Source organism: Puma concolor, chromosome E1 (genome assembly GCF_028749965.1).
Source record: "Puma concolor isolate L17-30 chromosome E1, mPumCon1.1.hap2, whole genome shotgun sequence".
NCBI lineage: Eukaryota > Metazoa > Chordata > Mammalia > Carnivora > Felidae > Puma > Puma concolor.
This window is the reverse complement of record NC_141680.1, coordinates 24,309,106-24,330,822: the sequence shown is the minus strand read 5'-3', so window position 1 is coordinate 24,330,822 and position 21,717 is coordinate 24,309,106. Positions and strand designations below refer to the sequence as shown.

The following is a 21,717-nucleotide window of genomic DNA, read 5'->3' as shown; positions in this document are numbered from 1 at the left end:
TAATCACCATTTCTTTTTTGTGGTGAGGGATTAAGTTCCTTTTTAAATTGACTTCATTTACCCAAGGCACATAAAATGCAAAAGAAACCACTCAACTCATACAGACTAACAGACCAGATATTCCACAAAAATAATAAAGAATAAAAGAAGGAAAGGTATTATACACTTTGCCTTCCTATTTAGAAGATTCTGTTCTTCAAGAAGATTCAAACTTGCTAAATGGCATTTTGTCTTTTTTGAATTCCTGAAAAGTTAGTTTATACATTCATACAGTCTAATTCTTTTAAAATCTAGATAAACCTAAAGGTTAAGAAATACTAATCATTAGTTATATGCTGGGTGAATGACAGGACAAAAGAAATAACTCAGAAATCTGAGATACATCCAATCAACTGCTAAAGACATTCAAGATAAAGAAGTTCACTCCCAAGATGAAGAATATTGAAGGCTACTGAAGATTTGAGTGACTGGAGAGATATCACAGACCAAAAAAGTTAAAAATGTCAGTTTCAATAAAAATCCCAGCAGATTTTATGTGGAATTTGACAAGCTGATCTTAAAACTTATCATGAAGAGGAAAGAACCATGAATAGCTGTAATTCTTTAAAAGAAGAACAAGGAGGATCCACACTAGCAGATATCAAGGCTTATCTTAGGCTAGATTAGGAGACTAAGATACTTATTGATGCAGGGACAGACAGAAATAGCAATGGGACAAACAGAAGAGCTCAGAAACTAATCCAGAGCATATCAAGAAATTGGATAGTACAGCATTTTGGAAATCAATGAGTAAAGAATGGGATATTGATAAATGATTTGGAGAAAACTGGCTACTCAAATGGAAAATAATAAAATTAGACCTTTAGACTCACATATCTGATAGCACAGAACAATTCCAGGTTGATTTAGTAAGAATAATAATATTATGATCGCAGGGTAGGACTAGGTCTAATGAGGCACACAAGAGATCAGACCATAAAAGAAATGATTTATCCATCTGACTTAACTTCTACATGACCTCACCAAAAAATTAAAAAACAAGCCAAAGTATAGGAGGAGATATTGGCAACACAAATAACTACAAAGATAAGAATCTGGAATATATAATGAACTCTTAGAAATCAATAAAAACAAAACAAATAGCAACAAATTGGAAGCAACTTACATGTCCACCAACAGAAGAATATATACTCATGCAGTGGAACACTACACAGTAGCTATATGAATATATTTGGCAGCACTCAATAACAGGGATAAATTCTGGGGCAAAACAATGTCAACTAAAAAACTCAAATGCAGAAGGGTACATGCTTACATAAACTTTTAAAACCTGGACAATATATAATATTCATGAATATTCAAACATGTAAAACAGGAGAAGTACAAGAAGACATATGAAAACACTAAGCACTTAATTCATGATAGTGATAACTATCTCTGGGGAAGCAGAAGAAGGAAATTATAACTGTTTTGTTCATTTCTTTTAAAAATGTGAAGCATATACAGCATGTTAACATTTGATGAAAGGACAAGACTATCTCCATAGAAAATTCCAAGGAATCTACAAAAAAATTCCTAGAATAAGTGAGTTCAGCAAGGTTGCAGGTTACAAAACAAGTATGCCCAAATCAACCACATTTCTATATACTGGCAATGAACAGAACATTGAAATAAAAACTACAATGCCATTTATAATTACTCAAAAACTTAGATGTAAATCTAACAAAAAATTTAAGGAACTTAAATGCCAAAAACTATACAGTGCTGATGACAGAAATCAAAGATCTAAACAAATGGAGAGACATACCATACCATGCTCATATATTGCAAGAATCTACATATTAAAGATGTCAATTTTCCCCAAATTGATAAAAAGGTTTACCGTAATTCCTATCAAAACTCCAACCAGACTTTTCATAGATAGATATAGGCAACGTTATTCTAAAACTTATATGCAAAGACAGATAAACCAGAAGAGTTAAAATAATTTTGAAAAGAAGAATAACATGGGAGAACTTGTTATACAGCTACACAGATTTAGTCAGTAATCAAAATCTCCCAACAAGAAAAGTCCTGGACTTAATGGCTTTGCTATTGAATTCTACCAAACGTTTAAAGAAAAAACAAACAACTTAGACTTCATGAAACTTTAAAAATTTGTACATTAAGAGACACTACCCACAGAGTAAAAGGGAAACCCACAGAATGGGAGAAAACATTTGCAAATCATATATCTGATAAGGGATTAATATCCAAAATATAGACACAACTCTCACAATTAATTCACCAACAAAAAACCCAATTCAAAGAAGGGCAAAAGACTTAAACATTTCTCCAGTGAAGATATACAAATGGCCAATAACCACATGAAAAGATACTCAACATCATTTACTAGAGAAATGAAAACCAAAACTACAATGATATACTACCTCACGCACATTAGGACAGCTACTATAAAAAAACCAAAAAACAAAACAAAACCAAAAACACCAGGGGACACCTGGCTGACTCAGTTGGTAGAGCATACGACTGGATCTCAGGGTCACAAGTTCAAGCCCCACATTGGGTGTAGAGCCTGCATAAGGAAAAAACAAAACAAACAAACAAACAAACAACAACAACAACAACAACAAACCAGAATGGGAGTAGTTTGGGAAAGATAGCAGAGTAGGAGGCTCCTGAGCTCATCTCCTTCCATGGGCACATCAAGACAGGAGCTACATCTATGTGACTAATTCTGAAAACAACCTGCAGACTGACAGAATAGACCTTCCACAGTGAATTACAGAGAGAAAACCACATCAAAAGGGGTAGGAGGGGAGCTAAATGAGATGGAAATAAGCAATATGCCTGATGAAGAATTCAAAGTAATGGTCACAAAGATACTCTCTGGACTTGAGAAAATAGTGAGAATCTAAGTGAGACCATCAATGAAGATATAGAAAATATAAAAAAGAACCAGTCAGGGCTAAAGAATTCAGTAACTGAAATTTAAACATACACTTGGAGAAATCAACAGCAGATTAGAGGAAGCAGAAGAATGGATCAGCAACCTGGAAGACAGAGTAATGGAATGCAACCAAGCCAAACAGGAAAAACAACAGAGTAATAAAAAAATAAAAACAGGTTCAGCAAACTCTGTGACATCATCAAGCGTAGTAACATTCGCTGTACAGGGATCCCAGAAGGAGAAGACAGAGAGAAGAGGTCAGAAAACTTATTTGAAGAAATAATACCTGAAAACTTCCCTAATCTGTGGAAGGAAACAGACATCCAGATCCAGAAATAAGAGAGCCCCCAATAAGAGGAACCCAAGAAGGTCCACACCAAGGCACACAATAATTTAAAAAGTAGTGATAAAGAGAGAATTTTAAAAACATCAGAAGAAAACAGTTTACATAAAGCTATCAGCTGACTTTTCAGCAGACACTTTGCAGGCCAGAAGTGAGTGGCATGAAATACTCAAACTCAAAGTGCTGAAAGAAAAAATCCTGTGAACAACATACTCTACCCAGTAAGGTTATTATTCAGAATAGGAGCAATAAAGAGTTCCCCAAACACACAGAAGTTAAAGGACTTCATCACTAAACCAGCCTTACAAGAAATGTTAAAGGGAATTCTTTGGAAAGAAAAAAAAAAGCCATAATCAGGAGTAAGAAAATTATGAAAGGAAAACAATTTCACAGGTAAATACAAACATATAATAAAAGCAGATTAATCACTTATAAAACCAGCATGGAGGTTAAAGCTCAAAAGCAGTAAAGAGAATTATAAGAATCAGTCAAGTGATTTGCAAAATAGAAGGATGTAAAATATGACATTGTATTCATAAAACGTGGGGGTGGGGAGTAAAAATCTAGTGCTATTAGTATGGGCTCAAACTTAAGTGACCATCAACTTCATATAGACTGCTACACGCAAAACATGTTATAAAAGAACCTAATGGTAACCAGAAATCAAAAACTTGTAATAGAAAAAAATAGAGAAGAATCCAAACATAACACTAAAGAAAGCCATCAAACCACAAGGAAAAAGAGCAAGAGAAAAAGGAACAAAGAATGACAAAAACAATCATAAAGAAGTAACAAAATGGCAATGAGTACATGCCTATCAATAATTATTTTATTTTATTTATTTATTTTTTAACGTTTATTATTGAGAGACAGAGAGAGACAGAGCATGAGCATGGGAGGGGCAGAGAGAGGAGGAGACACAGAATCTGAAGCAGGCTCCAGGCTCTGAGTTGTCAGCACAGAGCCCAATGTGGGGCTCGAACTCACAAACTGCAAGATCATGACCTCAGCCAAAGTCGGACACTTAACCGACTGAGCCACCCAGGTGCCCCTGTTTTATTTAAAAAAAAATTTTTTTTTTAACGTTTATATTTATTTTTGAGACAGGGAGAGACAGAGCATGAATGGGGGAGGGTCAGAGAGAGAGGGAGACACAGAATCTGAAACAGGCTCCAGGCTCTGAGCTGTTAGCACAGAGCCCGACGTGGGGCTCAAACTCACGGACCGTGAGATTATGACCTGAGCCAGAGTCAGACGCTTAACCGACTGAGCCACCCAGGCGCCCCTGTTTTATTTTTTTAAAGTAAGCTCTATGTCCAACAGGGAGCTTGAACTCACAACCCTAAGATTAAGAGTTGCATGCTTTACTGACTGAGCCAGCCAAGAACCCCTCGGTAATTACTTTAAATGTAAATGGACTAAACTTTCAAATCAAAAAACATAGGGCGACTGAATAGATAAAAAACAAGATCCATTTATATGCTGCCTACAAAAGACTCACTTCAGAGCTAAAGATACATGCAGACTGAAAGTAATAAGGGATGTAAAAACATTTGCCATGCAAATGGAAGTGTAAATGTTGTTACCTTAGCTTTCTTTTCATCGTACAAGACAGACTTTAACAAGAGACAAAAGGACAACAAGGGAATATAACAATTGCCAATACCTATACACAACATAGAAGTACCTAAATACATAAAGCAAATATTAACAGACATAAAGGGAAAAAATTGACAGTAATACAAAAATAGTAAGAGACTTTAACACTCCACTTACATCCATGTAGAGATCATCCAGAGAGAAATCAACAAGGAAACAGTGGCTCTGAATGACACATGGATCAGAAGGATCTAACAGACATATTCGGAACATTTGGCCCCAAGACAGTGGACTACACATTCTTTTCAAGTGCACATGGAACATTCCCCAGAACAGATGACATATTAGTCCACAAATCTCAATAAATTAAAAAAACTGAAATCATATTATGCAGTTTTTCCAAACACAACAGTATGAAACTAACAATCAACTACAAGCAAAAATCTGAAAAAAAAAAAATACAAATATATGGAGACTAAATAACATACTTAACAATGAATGGGTCAATCAAGTAATCAAAGAGGAAATCTCAAAATAGATGGAGACAAATGAAAATGAAAACACAATTGTCCAAAATCTTTGGGATGCAGCAAAAGCTGTTCTAAGAGGGAAGATTATAGCAATATAGTCTTACATCAAGAAACCAGAAAAATCTCAAATAAATAACCTAACCTTACATCTGAAGAAACTAGGAAAAAAAAAAAAGCCCAAAGACAGTAAAAGGAAGGAAATAATAAAGATTACAGCAGAAATAAGTGAAATAGAGACTGAAAAAACAAAAACAAAAACAAAACAACAACCCAATAGAACAGATTAATGACACCAGGAGCTGGTTCTTTCAAAAGGTAAACAAAATTGATAAACCTTTAGCCAGACTCACCAAGAAAAAAGGGAAGACTCTAAATAAATAAAGCCAGAAATGAAGGAGAAAAAAACCACACAAAGGATTATAAGAGAATACTATGAAAAATTATATATCAACAAATGGGCAACCTACAAGAAATGGATAAATTCCTAGGAATATGTAACATTCTAAAACTGAATGAGAAAGAAGAAATAGAAAATTTGAACACTGATTACTTGCAATGAAATCGAATCAGTGATCAAAAACTCCCCAAAAACAGAAGTCAGGACCAGACAGCTTCACAGGTGAATTCTACCAAACATTTAAAGAAGAGTTAATGCCTATTCTTCTCAAACAATTCCAAAAAATAGAACAGGAAGGAAAGCTTCCAAATTCATTCTATGAAGCCAGGATTACCCATATACCAAAACTAGATAAAGTCACTACCAAAAAAAAAAAACAAAAACAAAAACAAAACAAAAAAAAAGAGAGAGAGAGAGAAAACTATAGGCAAATATGTCTGCAAAACATAGATATAAAAATCCTCAACAAAATATTAGCAAACCAAATCTAACAACACGTTAAAAAAATCATTCACCATGATCAAATGGGGTTTATTCCAGGGATGTAAGAGTGGCTCAATATCTGCAATCAACACTGATAAATCACATTAACAAGAGAAAGGATAAAAACCGTATGATAATTTCAGTAGAAGCAGAAAAAGCACTTGACAAAATACAACATCCATTCATTAGTAAAAACTCAACAAAATGTGTTTAGAGGGAACATATCTCAACATAATAAAGGCCATATACCCAAAACCCACAGCTATATTCAACAGTGAAAAACTGAGAGCTTTTCCTCTAACATTAGGAACAAGACAAGAGTATTCATTCTCACCACTTTTATTCAACATAGTATTGGGAGTCTTAGTCACAGCAAACAGAGAAGAAAAAGAAATAAAAAGCATCCAAAATAAGGAAGAAGTAAAACTGCCACTATTTGCAGATGACATGATACTATCAATAGGAAACCCTAAAGAGTCCACCAAAAAACTATGATAACTGATAAATGAACTCAGTAAAGTTTCAGGATACAAAATTAATATACAGAAAACCGTTGTGGAAGTAGCAGAAAGAAATGAAGAAAACAATCTCATTTACAATTACACCAGAAGTCATAAAATACCTAGGAATAAATTTAAACAAGGAGGCAAAAGACTCATACTCTGAAAACTATAAGATACTAATAAAAGTAACTGAAGATGACACAAACAAATGGAAAGATAGTCCAAGCTCATAGATTGGAAGAATTAATGTTGTTAAAATATTCATATTACCCAAAGCAACCTGCAGATTCAATGCAATCCCTATCAAAATACCAACATTTTTTCAGAGAACTAGAACAAATAATATACTAAAATGTACTTATATGGAACCACGAAAGAGCTCTATTTGCCAAGGCAATCTTGAGAAAGCTGGAGGTATCACAATCCCAAATTTCAAGATATATTACAAAGCTGTAGTAATCAAAACAATATGGTACCAGTACAAAAAGTGACATAAAGATCAACTGGAACAGGACAGAGCTCCTAGAAATAAACCCATGCTTATATAGTCAGTTAATCTACAATAAAAGAGGCAAGTTCATACAATAGGGAAAAGACAGCCTCTCCAACAAATGGTGCTAGGAAACTGGACAGCTACATGCAAAATAATGAAACTGGGCCACTTTCTTACACCATACAGAAAAATAAGTTCAAAATGGATTGAAGACCTAAATTTAAGACCTGAAACTGTAAAACTCCTAGAAGAAAACATAGGCAATAATTTCTTTGAAATTGGCCACAGAAACATTTTTCTAGATATGTTCCCTCAGGCAAGGGAAACAAAAGGAAAATTAAACTTTTGGGACTACGCCAAAATAAATATCTTGTGCAAAGCAAAGGAAATCATCAACAAAATGAAAAGGCAACCTACTGAATGTAAGAAGATACTTGCAAATAATATACCCGATAAGGGGTTAATATCCAAAGTACTACATAAAGAACTTATATACTTCAATACCATAAAAACAACAAGGCCATTAAAAATGGGACCTCAATAGACATTTTTCCAAGGAAGACATCCAGATGGCCAACAGACACATGAAAAGATGCTCAACATCCCTTATCATCAGAGAAATGCAAATCAAAACTACAATGAGATCATCACCTCACACCAGTCAGAATGGCTGAAATAAAAAATACAACAAATAACAAGTGTTGACAAGATGTGGAGCAAAAGGAACCTTCCTGCACCTTTGGTGGGAATGTAAATTGGTGCAGCCACTGTGGAAAACAGTATGGAGGTTCCTCAAAAAATTAAAAATAGAGTTACCATATGATCCAGGAATTCCACTACTGGGTATTTTTTATCCAAAGAAAATGAAAACACTATGCACTCCTATGTTTAGTGCTGCATTATTTACAATAGCCAAGATATGAAAGCAGCCCAAGTGTCTACTGATAGATAGATAGAGATGTAATATACATATATGTGACATCATGTATATATATATATATGTATATATATATATATATGTGTATATATATATATATATATACATATATATATATATATATAATGTAATATTACTCAGCCAAAAAAAAGAATGAGATCTTGCCATTTGTAATGATATAGAAAGACCCTAGGGATTGTAATGCCAAGTGAAACAAGTCACTCAGAAAAACACAAATACTACATGATTTCACTCATATGTGGAATTTAAGAAACAGAACAAAGGAACAGCTCCCTCCACCACCCCCAACCAAGAAAAAAAAAAAAGAGAAAAGAAAGAAAAGAGAGACAATCCAAAAAACAGTCTTTTTTTAAAAATTTTTTTATTAGTTTTCTTTATTTTTGAGAGGCAGAGAGAGACAGAGCATGAGTGGGGGAGGGGCAGAGAGAGAGGGAGACACAGAATCTGAAACAGGGTCCAGGCTCTGAGCTGTCAGCACAGAGCCGGACGCGGGGCTTGAACTCACAGACCGTGAGATCATGACCTGAGCCGAAGTCAGACGCTAACCGACTGCGCCAGCCAGGTGCCCAAAACAGACTCTTAAATAAAGAGAACTAGGGGTGCCTGGGTGGCTCAGTCAGTCGAGTGTCTGACTTCAGCTCAGGTCATGATCTCGCAGTTCATGGGTTTGAGCCCCGCACGGGGCTCTGTGCTGACAGCTCAGAGCCTGGAGCCTGCTTCGGGTTCTGTGTCTCCATCTCTCTCTGCCCCTCCCTCCCTCTCTCTGTCTTTCTCTCTCTCTCAAAAATAAATAAATGTAAAAAAATTTTAAATAAATAAAGGGAACTAGTGGTTGCTAGATGGAGGTGGCTGGGAGGAGGGTTGGAAAAAAGGGGATCAAGAGTACACTTATCTTGATGAGCACTGAGTAATGTATAGAATTGTTTTCTTTTTAGTTTATTTATTTTGAGAGAGAGAGCACACAAGTGGGGGAGAGGCAGAAAGAAAGGGAGAGAATCCCAAGCACGCTCCCTGTATAGAATTATTTAATCATTATACTGTACACTTTTCAATAAAAAACATAATATTGCATTCTCTGGTAAACTGTTTCCAGTTATTTGCTGCCTTTACTCTAAGATTACACATTCCTATGTGATGTGCATTCTTCCTGGTATGTTCTTCCCCTTACTGATGTTCGTTTTGGTCACACTACTTTGGTAAGTAGAAGTGACTAATGAATGCAACCTCTGAGAAGAAGCTGTAAAAGTTATAACAGCGTTTGGCCATCTCTTTGCCCTATGCCAAAAGTCTGGGATGTCCTAGGTAAGAGTCTCAGGATAAAGAGAACACATAGCCAACCTTCAAAGGACATGCCTTTGTTTTTGTAAGTCAGAGACTTTGGGATTGCTTTTTCTACAGCATAACCTAGCAAAAACTGAGTAACACGGATTTAAAACCTACAAAAGTTCAGGGTGCCTGGGTGGCTCGGCTGGTTAAGCGTCCAAATCTTGTTTTTGGCTCAGGTCATGATGTCATGGTGAGATCGAGACTCACATCTGTGCTAAGCGTGGAGCCTGCTTGGGATTCTCTCTCTCTGTCCCTCCCTGCTTGTGAATGCGCACTCTCTTCCACTCAAAACGAATAAACGTTAAAAAAAAAAACCTACAAAAGCTCAATTTATTCCTATTTCTTTCTATTAGAGAGGAATAAGGAATGATTCCAAAAGTCCTCCCAAATCTTTACATACAAATGAAGCCTCATTTGCCTATACAACTTCAACATAACAAGTTTCAACTTAAATTCTGCTTATAAATCCCAAATATTACTTATTTATAAATCATATATATGTGTTTATACATGATAAACGCACTGAAATAGAAAATTTTAAATAATTGGGTAAAATCAAAATATATGGCATGAAAATATTTTTTAACAGTATGGAAACTTTTTATTCTGGCTGATTTGTGAATGAATATGTTTACTTAAAAAATAACACCGTAACACTTTGCATTCAACCATTCAAAGATCAGACTCCTGGATTCAGTTTATTTGGTTACTTGGTTTAAATGGATATCATAGCTAGAGAAGATAATTTACAAAGACATGGAGATCCAAAATGAACCAGCCCATCTTAGGCTGTGCTTACTAAATCCTGATACCATCAATTTCATTTACCGATTCTAAAATAAAGATGTAATAGTATTTGCTTTAATCAGTCAACATCTCACCTGCTCTCACTACATCAGCCTTTTAATGATTCTCCTTCCATCCATTTTTGCCCTCCTCTCTCCCTCCAATCATTCTCTAGTCAGCAGTCAGGATGATCTTTCTGAAATACAAATCTGATTGTGTCATTCCACTGCTTCAAACTATTCAGTGGCTCCCTAATGCTCTTAAGAGAGAATTCAATGTATAATTTGGATAATACAAACTTACTCAAGACTTAGGTTCAAATCCCAACTTCCTATGCAATGTGAGCATCCTCACAAAGCTGCAGATTCCTCCTCAGAAAAATGGAGACACTACCTCTTAAAAGTTGTTATGGGGATTACATAATTCAATATAAAGAAGGCCCTAAGTCTTCCAAACAATGACACTGTTCCTTTCATGAGAGCAATGCTACTTCTATCAATGCTACTTCATGGCATTAGGTCCCTGAACTTCCCAAGATGTCATTCTAAAATTCTTCTTCTTCTTGTTCTAATAATAATAATAATAATAATAATAATAATAATAATAATAATTCTAAGTCACTAATCAAATAAAGTAGTCACCAGATTTTCCTTAAATGATTTATCTTGGTTTCCCCCCACACTCTTATGAACATATCTTCATTTCATTTTGAAGGAAGCCACCTAACATTCAGACTACATTTACTGCCAAATAGAACATTAGGCTCCTAGTATGCCGCTCTTAGTATGTGACACATACCAACAAACAATAACTGTGTAAACTATTGGTTAAAGAAGCCAGTACCTGCATGGCCATAGGTCCTTGGGGCATCTGAGAGCTGTAACTCATCCCTATCATGCCCTGCATATTAGGCTGCACGACAGAGACCATAGGAAATCCTTGTTGCTGCATTGGCATCAGTCCTGCTGAAAAACATAGGGCATCATTAAAGTCAATATATTTTACAGTCTATTTTCCAAAAACTGTAAGTACATAAACAGCTTGTTACTTGGGAAGCAGCACAGTTTAGTGGAAAAGCACAGGCCGTGAAGTGGGACAGACCTGAATATGAATTCCAACTCCATTAGTTAATTACTTAGCTATGAGATCTTAGGCAAGTTACAAAACTTCATCTGTAAAGCGAAGATAACAGAATTTTTGTGCATATTAAAAAAACTAATATATGACCTAATTGTGACATTTGGCCTTCAAGATGGGCTCCAGCAATCTCTGCCCTTTCGTATTCATACCTTTTGTAATTCCCTCCCTCATTGAATAGGGCTCACCAGTATAACCAATAGGGTATGGTGGAAATGACAGTGTGTAACTTCCAAGGCTAGTTCTTTTTTTTTTTTTTAAATTTTTTTTTTTTTCAACGTTTATTTATTTTTGGGACAGAGAGAGACAGAGCATGAACGGGGGAGGGGCAGAGAGAGAGGGAGACACAGAATCGGAAACAGGCTCCAGGCTCTGAGCCATCAGCCCAGAGCCCGACGCGGGGCTCGAACTCACGGACCGTGAGATCTTGACCTGGTTGAAGTCGGACGCTTAACCGACTGCGCCACCCAGGCGCCCCCCAAGGCTAGTTCTTAAAAGCCAATGTATCTTCCTTCTTGCTCTGAGGAAAGCTACTGCCACATCATAAGAATACTCAAGGGGCGCCTGGGTGGCTCAGTTGGTTGAGCGTCCGACTTCGGCTCGGGTCATGATCTCACAGTTGACGAGTTCGAGCCTCGTGTCGGGGCTCTGTGCTGACAGCTCAGAGCCTGGAGGCTGCTTCTGATTCTGTGTCTCCCTCTCTCTCTGCCTCTCCCCCGCTCACGCTCTGTCTCAAAAATAAAGATAGGGGCGCCTGGGTGGCTCAGTTGGTTAGGCAGCCGACTTCGGCTCAGGTCATGATCTCGCGGTCCGTGAGTTCTAGCCCTGCGTCGGGCTCTGTGCTGACAGCTCAGAGCCTGGAGCCTGCTTCATATTCTGTGTCTCCCTCTCTCTGACCCTCCCCCGTTCATGCTCTGTCTCTCCCTGTCTCAAAAATAAATAAACGTTAAAAAAAAAAATTTTTTTTTAAATAAAGATAAACATTAAAAAAAAAAAAAAAAGAATACTCAAGCAGTCCTACACAGAATCCATGTGGCATGGAACTGAAACCTCTTGCCAAAAGGCAGCACAATTTGTCATCCATGAGAGTGAGCCATCTTGGAAACAGACGACCCAGCCCTAACAAACCTTAAGATGCCCACAGCCCTAGTTGACATCTTTACTGCAATCTCTCTGGCCCTGAGCCAAAACCACCCAAGTGAAGCCATTTCCAGATACTTGATCTGCAGACACAGTGTCAAATAATAAAATGGATTTTTAAAAAAAGGTTTTGGGGTATTTTTTACACAGCAGCATATAACTAATACAATAACACATATACTAAATAGCATGAACTCTGGATGCCCACTAGAAATGTCACTTGGTACCTCTGGGACTTTGAGTAACTTAACTTCTATGCCTCGGTTTCTCATCTGTATAACTGTTTAATACCTAATATGCTTGAAGGAATGATCTTCCTCTTGTCTTTCCTTATATGAATAGTTAATATAACATTTACCACAAATAACCATCAGCATGACAATTAAATGATGCAATGGCAGGAAAATGATCATGAGGATAGTATCTCCCAAATTTTTTCAATTTAGTATTCCCAAGAGGGGAGGAGACTGAAGAAACATCCCTTTGGGAATTTAATAAATACTAAGTGCCTACTATATTTTAGGCACAGTTCTAGAGAGCTGGTATTCAACTGTGAATAAAATAAAATCCCAGGGTGCCTGAGTGGCTCAGTTAGTTAAGCATCTGGCTCTTGATTTCAGCTCAGGTCATGATCTTATGGTTCATGAAATTGAGCCCCATGTCAGGCTCTGAGCTCACAATGCGGAGCCTGCTTGGGATTTTCTCTCTCTCTCTCTCTTTCTTGAAATAAACAGATAAACTTAAAAAACAAAACTCCCTACCCGTGCCGAACACAAATTTCAATCCAATTTTGCATTTTATTACATCTATGTTGGTTCTAACTAGTTAAAAAAAAATTAAAGGTCTGAGAAAGTAACCATGCTTATCTTGTGGGTTTTGTGTACCTTAAAGGTTACTTATTCACAGTTTAATTTTAGAAGCATGAACATCCACATTTGTAAGTAACAGAAGTATTGGCATTCACTTATTCATTCAATCATTTATTCAAATATTTGAGGGCCTACTCCTTGTCAGGCATCATTCTAGGGACATGGCAGTGAACAAGTTCCAAGAGGTTCTTACCCTCATGGAACTTACATGTTTTCCCTTTTGCCTCTTTGGACCTACAGTCTTATTCATTTGAATTATTGTTATTTAATTCTTGAATGGGTAATTGAGGTATTTGGTACAACGTTTAAAAGCATAAAAGTACGCAGTGAAAACTCTGGTCTCTCTCGTCTCCTGTTCACCTACTCATGATCTTTTGGCGACTCTTCCTGTCAGCTTCTCGTATATGCTTTGAGAAACAATCCATGCATAATTTAAAGTCTTCTAATGACTGAAGAATCTACTCTAACATACTTCATAAAAAGAAAAAAATCTCAAAACAATTCCAAAATAAAAAATATCAGGCAATCTTTGGGGCTCTCTTCTTGCTCTACATACAGAGTCTTACTTTAAAGTTTATAAAAATGCAAAATCTTGAGCCATGAAAATGAATAACTGTAACGCTTTCCTAAAGAACAAAAGATCTCAAACTATTCTATCCAAATCTGGGACATATCTAATTACAGATAGCTTAAATAATGCATAAATGTGAGCACAATGAAAGGAATACAACTGACTCCTGGAAAAATTTACCTGAAACTCAACCTCCATCACTGATTACAAACGGTGACAAAGTCAGTATGAGGCACTGACCACCTGCTACTGAGCCACTCGTTATCCTTCATCTCTATTGGTGATCTGGGAGTCTCTGTTTCTCCAGCAATTCTACCATAAGCAATCAACATTGGCTTTGTGAGAAGGGCCAGCTTTCAGAAGCAGACTGGTATGTGTCAGGGGTACAGTGAAGAGGGTGTGAGCAGAAAGAAGAGAAGGGCAGACATATTCTTTCTTCGACACTGTGTCCCAGTCGCACAGTACCATGAGTCAAGATTAGATCAGTTCACTATGGTTTCCCTGAAGACACAGCTAGAACTGACTTTGGTGGGGCCTTGTCTGAAACAGAGAGAAGGAATATACCCACTAAAGAAATTGAAGAGAATAAAACTGAGACTTAAAATAATTTATACTGAATCAGAATATGTGATCTCTTATATACATAAGACCGAATTCATACAGAGAAAACACGGTAGTATCAAACAATTAAAGAGGTTCTTTTATCCACTCAACAAACATCCACAGAGCCCCTATAATTTTCTGTCAGCATACCGGGTGCTGTAGATACCGACTAGCATAAGGCAGACATAGCCTCTGCCCTCTGGAGCTAACAATCTAGAATTACACAATTTTTGAGAAATTTCAAGCATAGCTGGCATACGGGTTCAAGACCATAGGAAAATTTTACTCTATTTCGCAGCAATAGGACTTCTTTATCCAATTAGTTCCCAAGTTCAGAAACATAACAGTGAAAAATAAAAAGTTTAAAATTTCAGCTTTCACATACCTTGTGGGGGTCTTATTCCACCTGCAACCGGAAACATGAAGCTAAAAACAGAAGAAAAACATATCAGGATCTTCTATGTGCAAAGATTTCAAACAAAACATGTAATTCTTTATATACACAAAAGAATTGTGGACAGGGTCCTGCCATTTGTTCTGTAGTTCGATACTGAACTACCCGATATCAACACAGATCGAACATCCACAGGATGCATGACGGCAGGCATGTCAGTGCAGGGAGAAAAGTTGTGAACTAGAAAACAAGACGTTGAAACTAGTCCTGGTGTGTCACTATGTGACTTCCTTGGATTCCAATTTCTCCATCCATAAATTGAGAAGGTTGGATTATATTCAATTTGGCGAACATTTACTGAGTAACTACTACATGAGGGAACTGAATTAGTGCACAGTCTTGTTGAAGACACGCATGCAAGCTACTAACTGCAGCATCAAATAAAGTGTGCTAAGTGCTATGAGAGGCCCCAAATACTAATAGAGATGAAAAGAAAAAGATTAATTTGATGGGTTATATCTCGGGGACTTTTGTGAAGTTATCTTTTAAATTGAACCTTGAAGAGAGTCATACTATATAATTTGAGCAAAAGCTCTGAGGCCAGAGCTTTGTGTTTAGAGATTTAGGATTGAGTATAAGATACAGGATTAGAGAGGCAAGCAGACAGTAGAGGACCATTAAGCTGTTTGATTTTACTTTGAATATTGCATGAAGTCAGAGATTATTAATTGTGGTACAACACACATGACAAAATTTTACCATTTTAACCATTTTTAAGTGTATAGTGTGTACCATTAAGTACACTTACAATGTTGTATGACCATCACCATGATCCATTTCAAGAATGTTTTCATTATCCCTAACAAAGACTATACCAATTAAACAAGAACTTGCGATCACTCCCTCCCCCAACCCCTGGTAGCTACCACTTTTTGTTTCTATGAATTTGCTATTCTAGCTACCTCACACTAAGTGAAATCATATGATACTTTTATACTTCATAGCTAGCTTATTTCACTTAGCATAATATTTTCAAGGTGCATCCATGTTGTAGCAGGTATTAGCATTTCATTCCTTTTTATGGCTGAATAACAAATACTGCATTGTGTGTACATACCACCTTTTGCTTATCCATTCATCTGCTGATGGACACTTGGGTTGTTTCCACCTTTCGGCTGTTGTAAATAATGCTATGAACATTAGTATACAAGCATATGTGTAAGTCCCTCTTTCAATTATTTTGGGCATATACCTAGGAGTAGAATTGCTGGGTCATATAGTAATTCTGTGTTTATTCTCTGAGAAACTGCCAAACTGTTTTCCACAACAGCTGCACCATTTTACATTCTCACCAGCAATGCATGGGGTTCCAATTTCTCCACATCCTCACCAACACTAGTTACTTTGTTTTTGTTTGTTTGATAATGGTTATGCTAAGGGGTATGAAGTATTACCTCATGATATGGATCTCCATTTCCCTGATGTGAGAGGTTCTAAGCAGGAGAGTGAAATGATCAGAAATGTAGTTTAGGTTTTTCTAGAAACACGGTAAGGCAGAGCTTTGAAGCAAAAAGAATCAGCAAAGAAACTAGCACAATAATTTTTTTTTTAAGTTTACTCTGGGAGAACCTATTTGAGAGAATGTGCACGTGAGCAGGGGAGGAGCAAAGAGAGAGGGAGAGAGAGAATCCCAAGCAGGTTCCATGCTGTCAGTGCAGAGACCAGAGTGGGGCTCAATCTCACAGACCATGGAATCATGCATGACCTGTGAGACCAAGAGTCGTTCGCTCAACCAACTGAGCCACCCAGGCACCCTCTACCACAATAATCTTAATAAGAAATGAAAAGAGCTATAACCAGAATAGTGATACTGGAAAAGAGGCGGTGAATGAAAGCTATTCAAAAGGAAGAATGAAGAGGACCTGACAATTGGCAGAATGGGGAAAAGCAGTGAAGCAGCAGAAAGAGCTGAAGACATTGCTGAGATTCTGAGCCTGAGCAAATGGCAAGGATGGTAATACTGTTTCCTAAAAGAAGGAACCCTTGAGTAGGTTTGGGGGGAAGGGCAGTAGATGTGCATCCCTGAGGAGCGATCTAGCAGGCAATCAGAAAAGTAACTCAAGCTCAGGAGAAGAGTCCAGATCAATCTAGCTAGGCTCTTTTATTTTAACATTTATTTATTTGAGAGAGAGAGAGAGAGAGAGAGAGAGAGAGAGAGAGAGAGAGAACATGAGCAGGGGAAGGGTAGAGAGAAAGGGAGACACTGAATCTGAAGCAGGCTCCAGGTTCTGAGCTGTCAGTACAGAGCCCAACGCAGGGCGGGGCTTGAACCCACGGACCTCGAAATCATGACCTGAGCTGAAGTCCGACGCTTAACAGACTGAGCCACCCAGGGGCCCATGGCTAGGCTCTTTTAAATAAAGGTTAAGGGGCGCCTGGGTGGCGCAGTCGGTTAAGCTTCCGACTTCAGCCAGGTCACGATCTCGCGGTCCGGGAGTTCGAGCCCCGCGTCGGGCTCTGGGCTGATGGCTCAGAGCCTGGAGCCTGTTTCCGATTCTGTGTCTCCCTCTCTCTCTGCCCCTCCCCCGTTCATGCTCTGTCTCTCTCTGTCCCAAAAATAAATAAAAAACGTTGAAAAAAAAATTTAAATAAAGGTTAAAAAAAAAAAATTAAGCTCTGGTTGTGAATGAAATAGCCAAGGGAATGTGCATATATAGGGAGACGACAACAACGAGCAACTTGGAGAATTCTTATGGTGAAACTGAGTAGAGAATGGTCATTGAGAACCAAAGGACTTGGTTAAAACTGCAAGTTATAACTAAGGAAGAACCATATTTCAGGAAGAAGGAAGTAGTCACCAGTATTTAATGCTGTAGAAAAGGTGATCAGAATGAGGATTAACAAAAAAAGATCATTGCTTCTGAAAATGCCGATCTTTGAGTAAACAGTTTTAAGAGGAGGAGAAACTCTTGGACCTGTAGGGAGAAAGGTTTAGGATACAAAAGATATGCTTAGACAAAGCCTGGCAGCAAAAGGGATCTGCTTTGAAAAGGAAGAGGGACTTCTTTCTTTGAGAATGGAGGGAAAGAAAATGGAACAATTCAAGGAAGAAAACGTCTGAGTAGGCAAGATTCTTAATCTGGGAGTCAAGGATCTGAAGGGGGTTTCAGGCAATCTTTAGAATCTAGTGAAAGCTAGAAATTATTTGCCAAATTTATGTGTCCTTGCATTTTTCTAGTGTGTAATACCCCCCCTTCCCAGTAAAAAGGCTAAAAACCAAACTTTACAGTCTTTTGGCTCTAACATATTTTTAATTAAAAAAAAAAAAAAGTTGCCAGGTGGTTTACCAAGTTCTAGTTGGACATCTATCTGACTATATGTTATTTATAGCTTTGAAGAGGATCTGAACTGTTAGCAAATTCTACTGCTGACAAGCAGGCCTGCACCCAAAGAGAGGACTTTTCTGTACTGCACACAAGATGTATTAGCTAAGTAATTTGTTAACTGGATAGAATGTGTAAACTGCAAGTTGAAATTCAGTAGTATTGTTTTTTAAAGGTACTCACATACACTAAGATTTATAAACTTAGAAACAATGCATTTAGATAATCAACTTGTCAAGACTTTTCCAAATCTTTTTTTTTTAATATTTTTTTTATTAAAATTTGTTTTTTCAACATTTATTTATTTTTTGGGACAGAGAGAGACAGAGCATGAACGGGGGAGGGGCAGAGAGAGAGGGAGACACAGAATCGGAAACAGGCTCCAGGCTCCGAGCCATCAGCCCAGAGCCCGACGTGGGGCTCGAACTCACAGACCGCGAGATCGTGACCTGGCTGAAGTCGGACGCTTAACCGACTGCGCCACCCAGGCGCCCCAAGACTTTTCCAAATCTTAAAGATTTACAATTACCAGTATGTCTTAGTGGCTAAGTAAAAACTGGAAACTGAAGTTACATTTTTTCCAGTTCAGCCATAAATTAACTGTAAAGCTCCATGCAAACCCCTTCACCACCCTGCCCTGTTCCCCCTCTGTCAAATGAGGACACAGAACTGCAAGTCTGCCAAGGTCCCAACTAAGACAATCAAATAGACAAGAATAAATGTACACACATAAAGGTTACCTTGAAAACACAAACAAAAACTGAATGAAGAACATTACTGACAAACATGATTTGCTCCAGTAATTATTTAGCAACCCAAACTCCTTAGTGACCTATGTACCATTCGTATGATTCTCTGGAATGTTTAGACTAACAGCAACGTGCTTCAAGAGTGGTTGGACAAGCAGCTAAGACACTGATAAGAAAGCATAAGTTTGGCAAAAAAAAAAAAAAGCCAAAACCAACCAAACAAAAGCCCCCCAAAACTGGGCATCAAGATGACCAACAATTTATTTTCAAAGGTAAAACCCACTATTTTTACTGATAGCCTAGCACGAAAGCAGAACTGATGTCTACTTGCCACATGCGTGCCTCACTCATTCCCCCTTTCAGTTACCTTTGCTACTAACCTGCACTTCTCAGGCATGGACTCCAGCAACACTTCCTCAAGGATCTCCCTACCTCCAGACTCTACAAGATACAGCTCATATAGCAGAGGTGAGGTGCATCTTCCTAAAGGACCATTTGATAAGGCTATTCCTGGGGTTAAAACTATGTAATGATTCCCCCTTATATGGAATTTCCTTAGTTTATATCCAAGGCCCCCTCCTGTTTCAGCACAATTTTTTTTCAGTTTTATCTCATAAATCTCATCTCCCACTTAGTGTCACAATCCATCTGGCCTATGTGCTATTCCCCTTGCGTTCAGTAGGCCTTCACATCTCCTATGACAATCCCTTGACCACTTCCTCTTCCTCCAACTGAGGCCCAGATAAAATAGTCCTTTGCTTTCAATGTGTCTTGAATCCACAAATATTTATAGAATGTTTTCTTTAAAAAAAAATTTTTTTTTAATGCTTATTTTTGAGAGAGACAGAGACAGAGCATGAACGGGGAAGGGTCAGAGAGAGGGAGACACAGAATCCGAAGCAGGCTCCAGGCTGTCAGCACAGAGCCCGACACCAGGCTCGAACTCACGGACCATGAGATCATGACCTGAGCCAGAGTCGGACGCTTAACCGACTGAGCCACCCAGGCGCCCCTAGAATGTTTTCTATGTTAGAATGTGCCAGAAGCAGTGGAAGAGAAAGTGGAAGAGAAAAAGATGAGGAAGCCCTTAAGGAGTTTATAAAAGAGCAGGAAAAAAATAGACAAATGATAATATCCCAGAAGGATACAGACTAATCAAGATCTTTCAACAATTTTTTCTCTGTTGTAGTTGTCTTAAATTTTTTTTTTTTTCTACTTCACATCTCTTGGGTAAATTTTGCCCTTTTTATGTAACTCTACCATTTATTTTAAAGTAGCCCAATCAGGATACCTATCAAAAGTAGGCTAACATTAATAAAGCTGGAAAATGCCACTGCTTTTTGTTTAGTCTCTCAGAATAGAAACAAGTATCTAAGAAAAATGGTACCTTACAGCTTCTGGATTTTCTCCACTAAAAGCTAAGAAACGATGCCTGGCTCTTCCCTTAGAAATATACTTAGGCTACCATAATGTTAAAAACCATACTATCCTTTCTTTATTCAGCATACAGCTTTTCAGCCCCAGAAAGTTTCCAATACAGGTAACGCTCACCACACATTTTTCGAGGCAAGGATCATTTTAACTCCTTTTCCTTCTCATATATATCCTCTAGTTTTAGAAGACAGATGTTACTCTAAACAAATTTTATAGATGAAAGAAATTTTAAAATTAATCATTCTAACTTCTATCACAACTCAGGCCACACTTATTTTTGAAAATGTGTGTTCATGGACTGGTGACATTAAAATACTGTAAACTAAGGAGAATGATCCACTCAAGTTTCTGCACCTAAGGTCTTCCCCACCCACCCAAAACAGAAACGAAACCAAACAACCAAAAGAAAACCCCTGGGCCTAAAATACCAAATTCTTTTAAGTTTATATTTTTCCCAGAACTTCGTGGTATGATTAACCATATACTTGATCAAATTAATGCCACTTGAGAACATTTTAGAAACTGTTATCACATATAGAAAAGACATTATTACACATGTGTCTTCTGCAGCCAAAAACGGACTTATATCAAGTATTCATAGAAGACTGCGATGAAACAGCGTAAATTAGAAAAACAGTTTTAAATCTAAAGTGAAAGATGTGTAGAGGAAACGGAAAATGGGGCTGCATACAGGTGGTTTATTCAACAGCCACCGCCTTTTTTTCCTAGCCTATATATAAACACCTGCAGGAGGTGATAATTTTAAAGACTACACTTCAGTAGTGTTTGTGACTCCAAAATTAAAACACTGCCAATCAAAAAACTAACACTTTGTTTTCCAAAAATAATTTAGGATGCTGAAGATAAAGTGCTAATTTTATCTTCAAATGTGTATGCACTATGTGTTGGCTAACAAAACAAACTCAGCCTAGGTCATTATACAAGTGGGGTGAAAACTTCCCAGAACAAAATTATTTCCTTCAGTGATGAACTTGTCAAGTTGCAAACGTTCTTCTCCTTTATCATTCTGGACATGAGAACCACAGGCAATTACTTATATGGCAGAGGG

At 37.5% G+C, this 21,717-nt stretch overlaps 1 protein-coding gene across 17 annotated transcripts in view; it reads right to left on the bottom strand.

Moving 5' to 3' along the window:
- SYNRG (synergin gamma) overlaps positions 1 to 21,717 on the bottom strand; it is an 88,427-nt gene that overhangs the window by 65,870 nt on the left and 840 nt on the right. For 14 of the 17 annotated variants that reach the window (XM_086686683.1, XM_086686685.1, XM_086686689.1 and 11 more), the window contains exons 2-3: positions 15,074 to 15,114; positions 11,212 to 11,333 (exon numbers count right to left, since the gene is read on the bottom strand). In XM_086686683.1, the coding sequence (XP_086542809.1) occupies positions 11,212 to 11,333; positions 15,074 to 15,114 (163 nt within the window). The remainder of the gene's footprint in view (positions 1 to 11,211; positions 11,334 to 15,073; positions 15,115 to 21,717) is intronic. The other 3 variants (XM_086686684.1, XM_086686687.1, XM_086686697.1) reach the window with 1 other exon arrangement.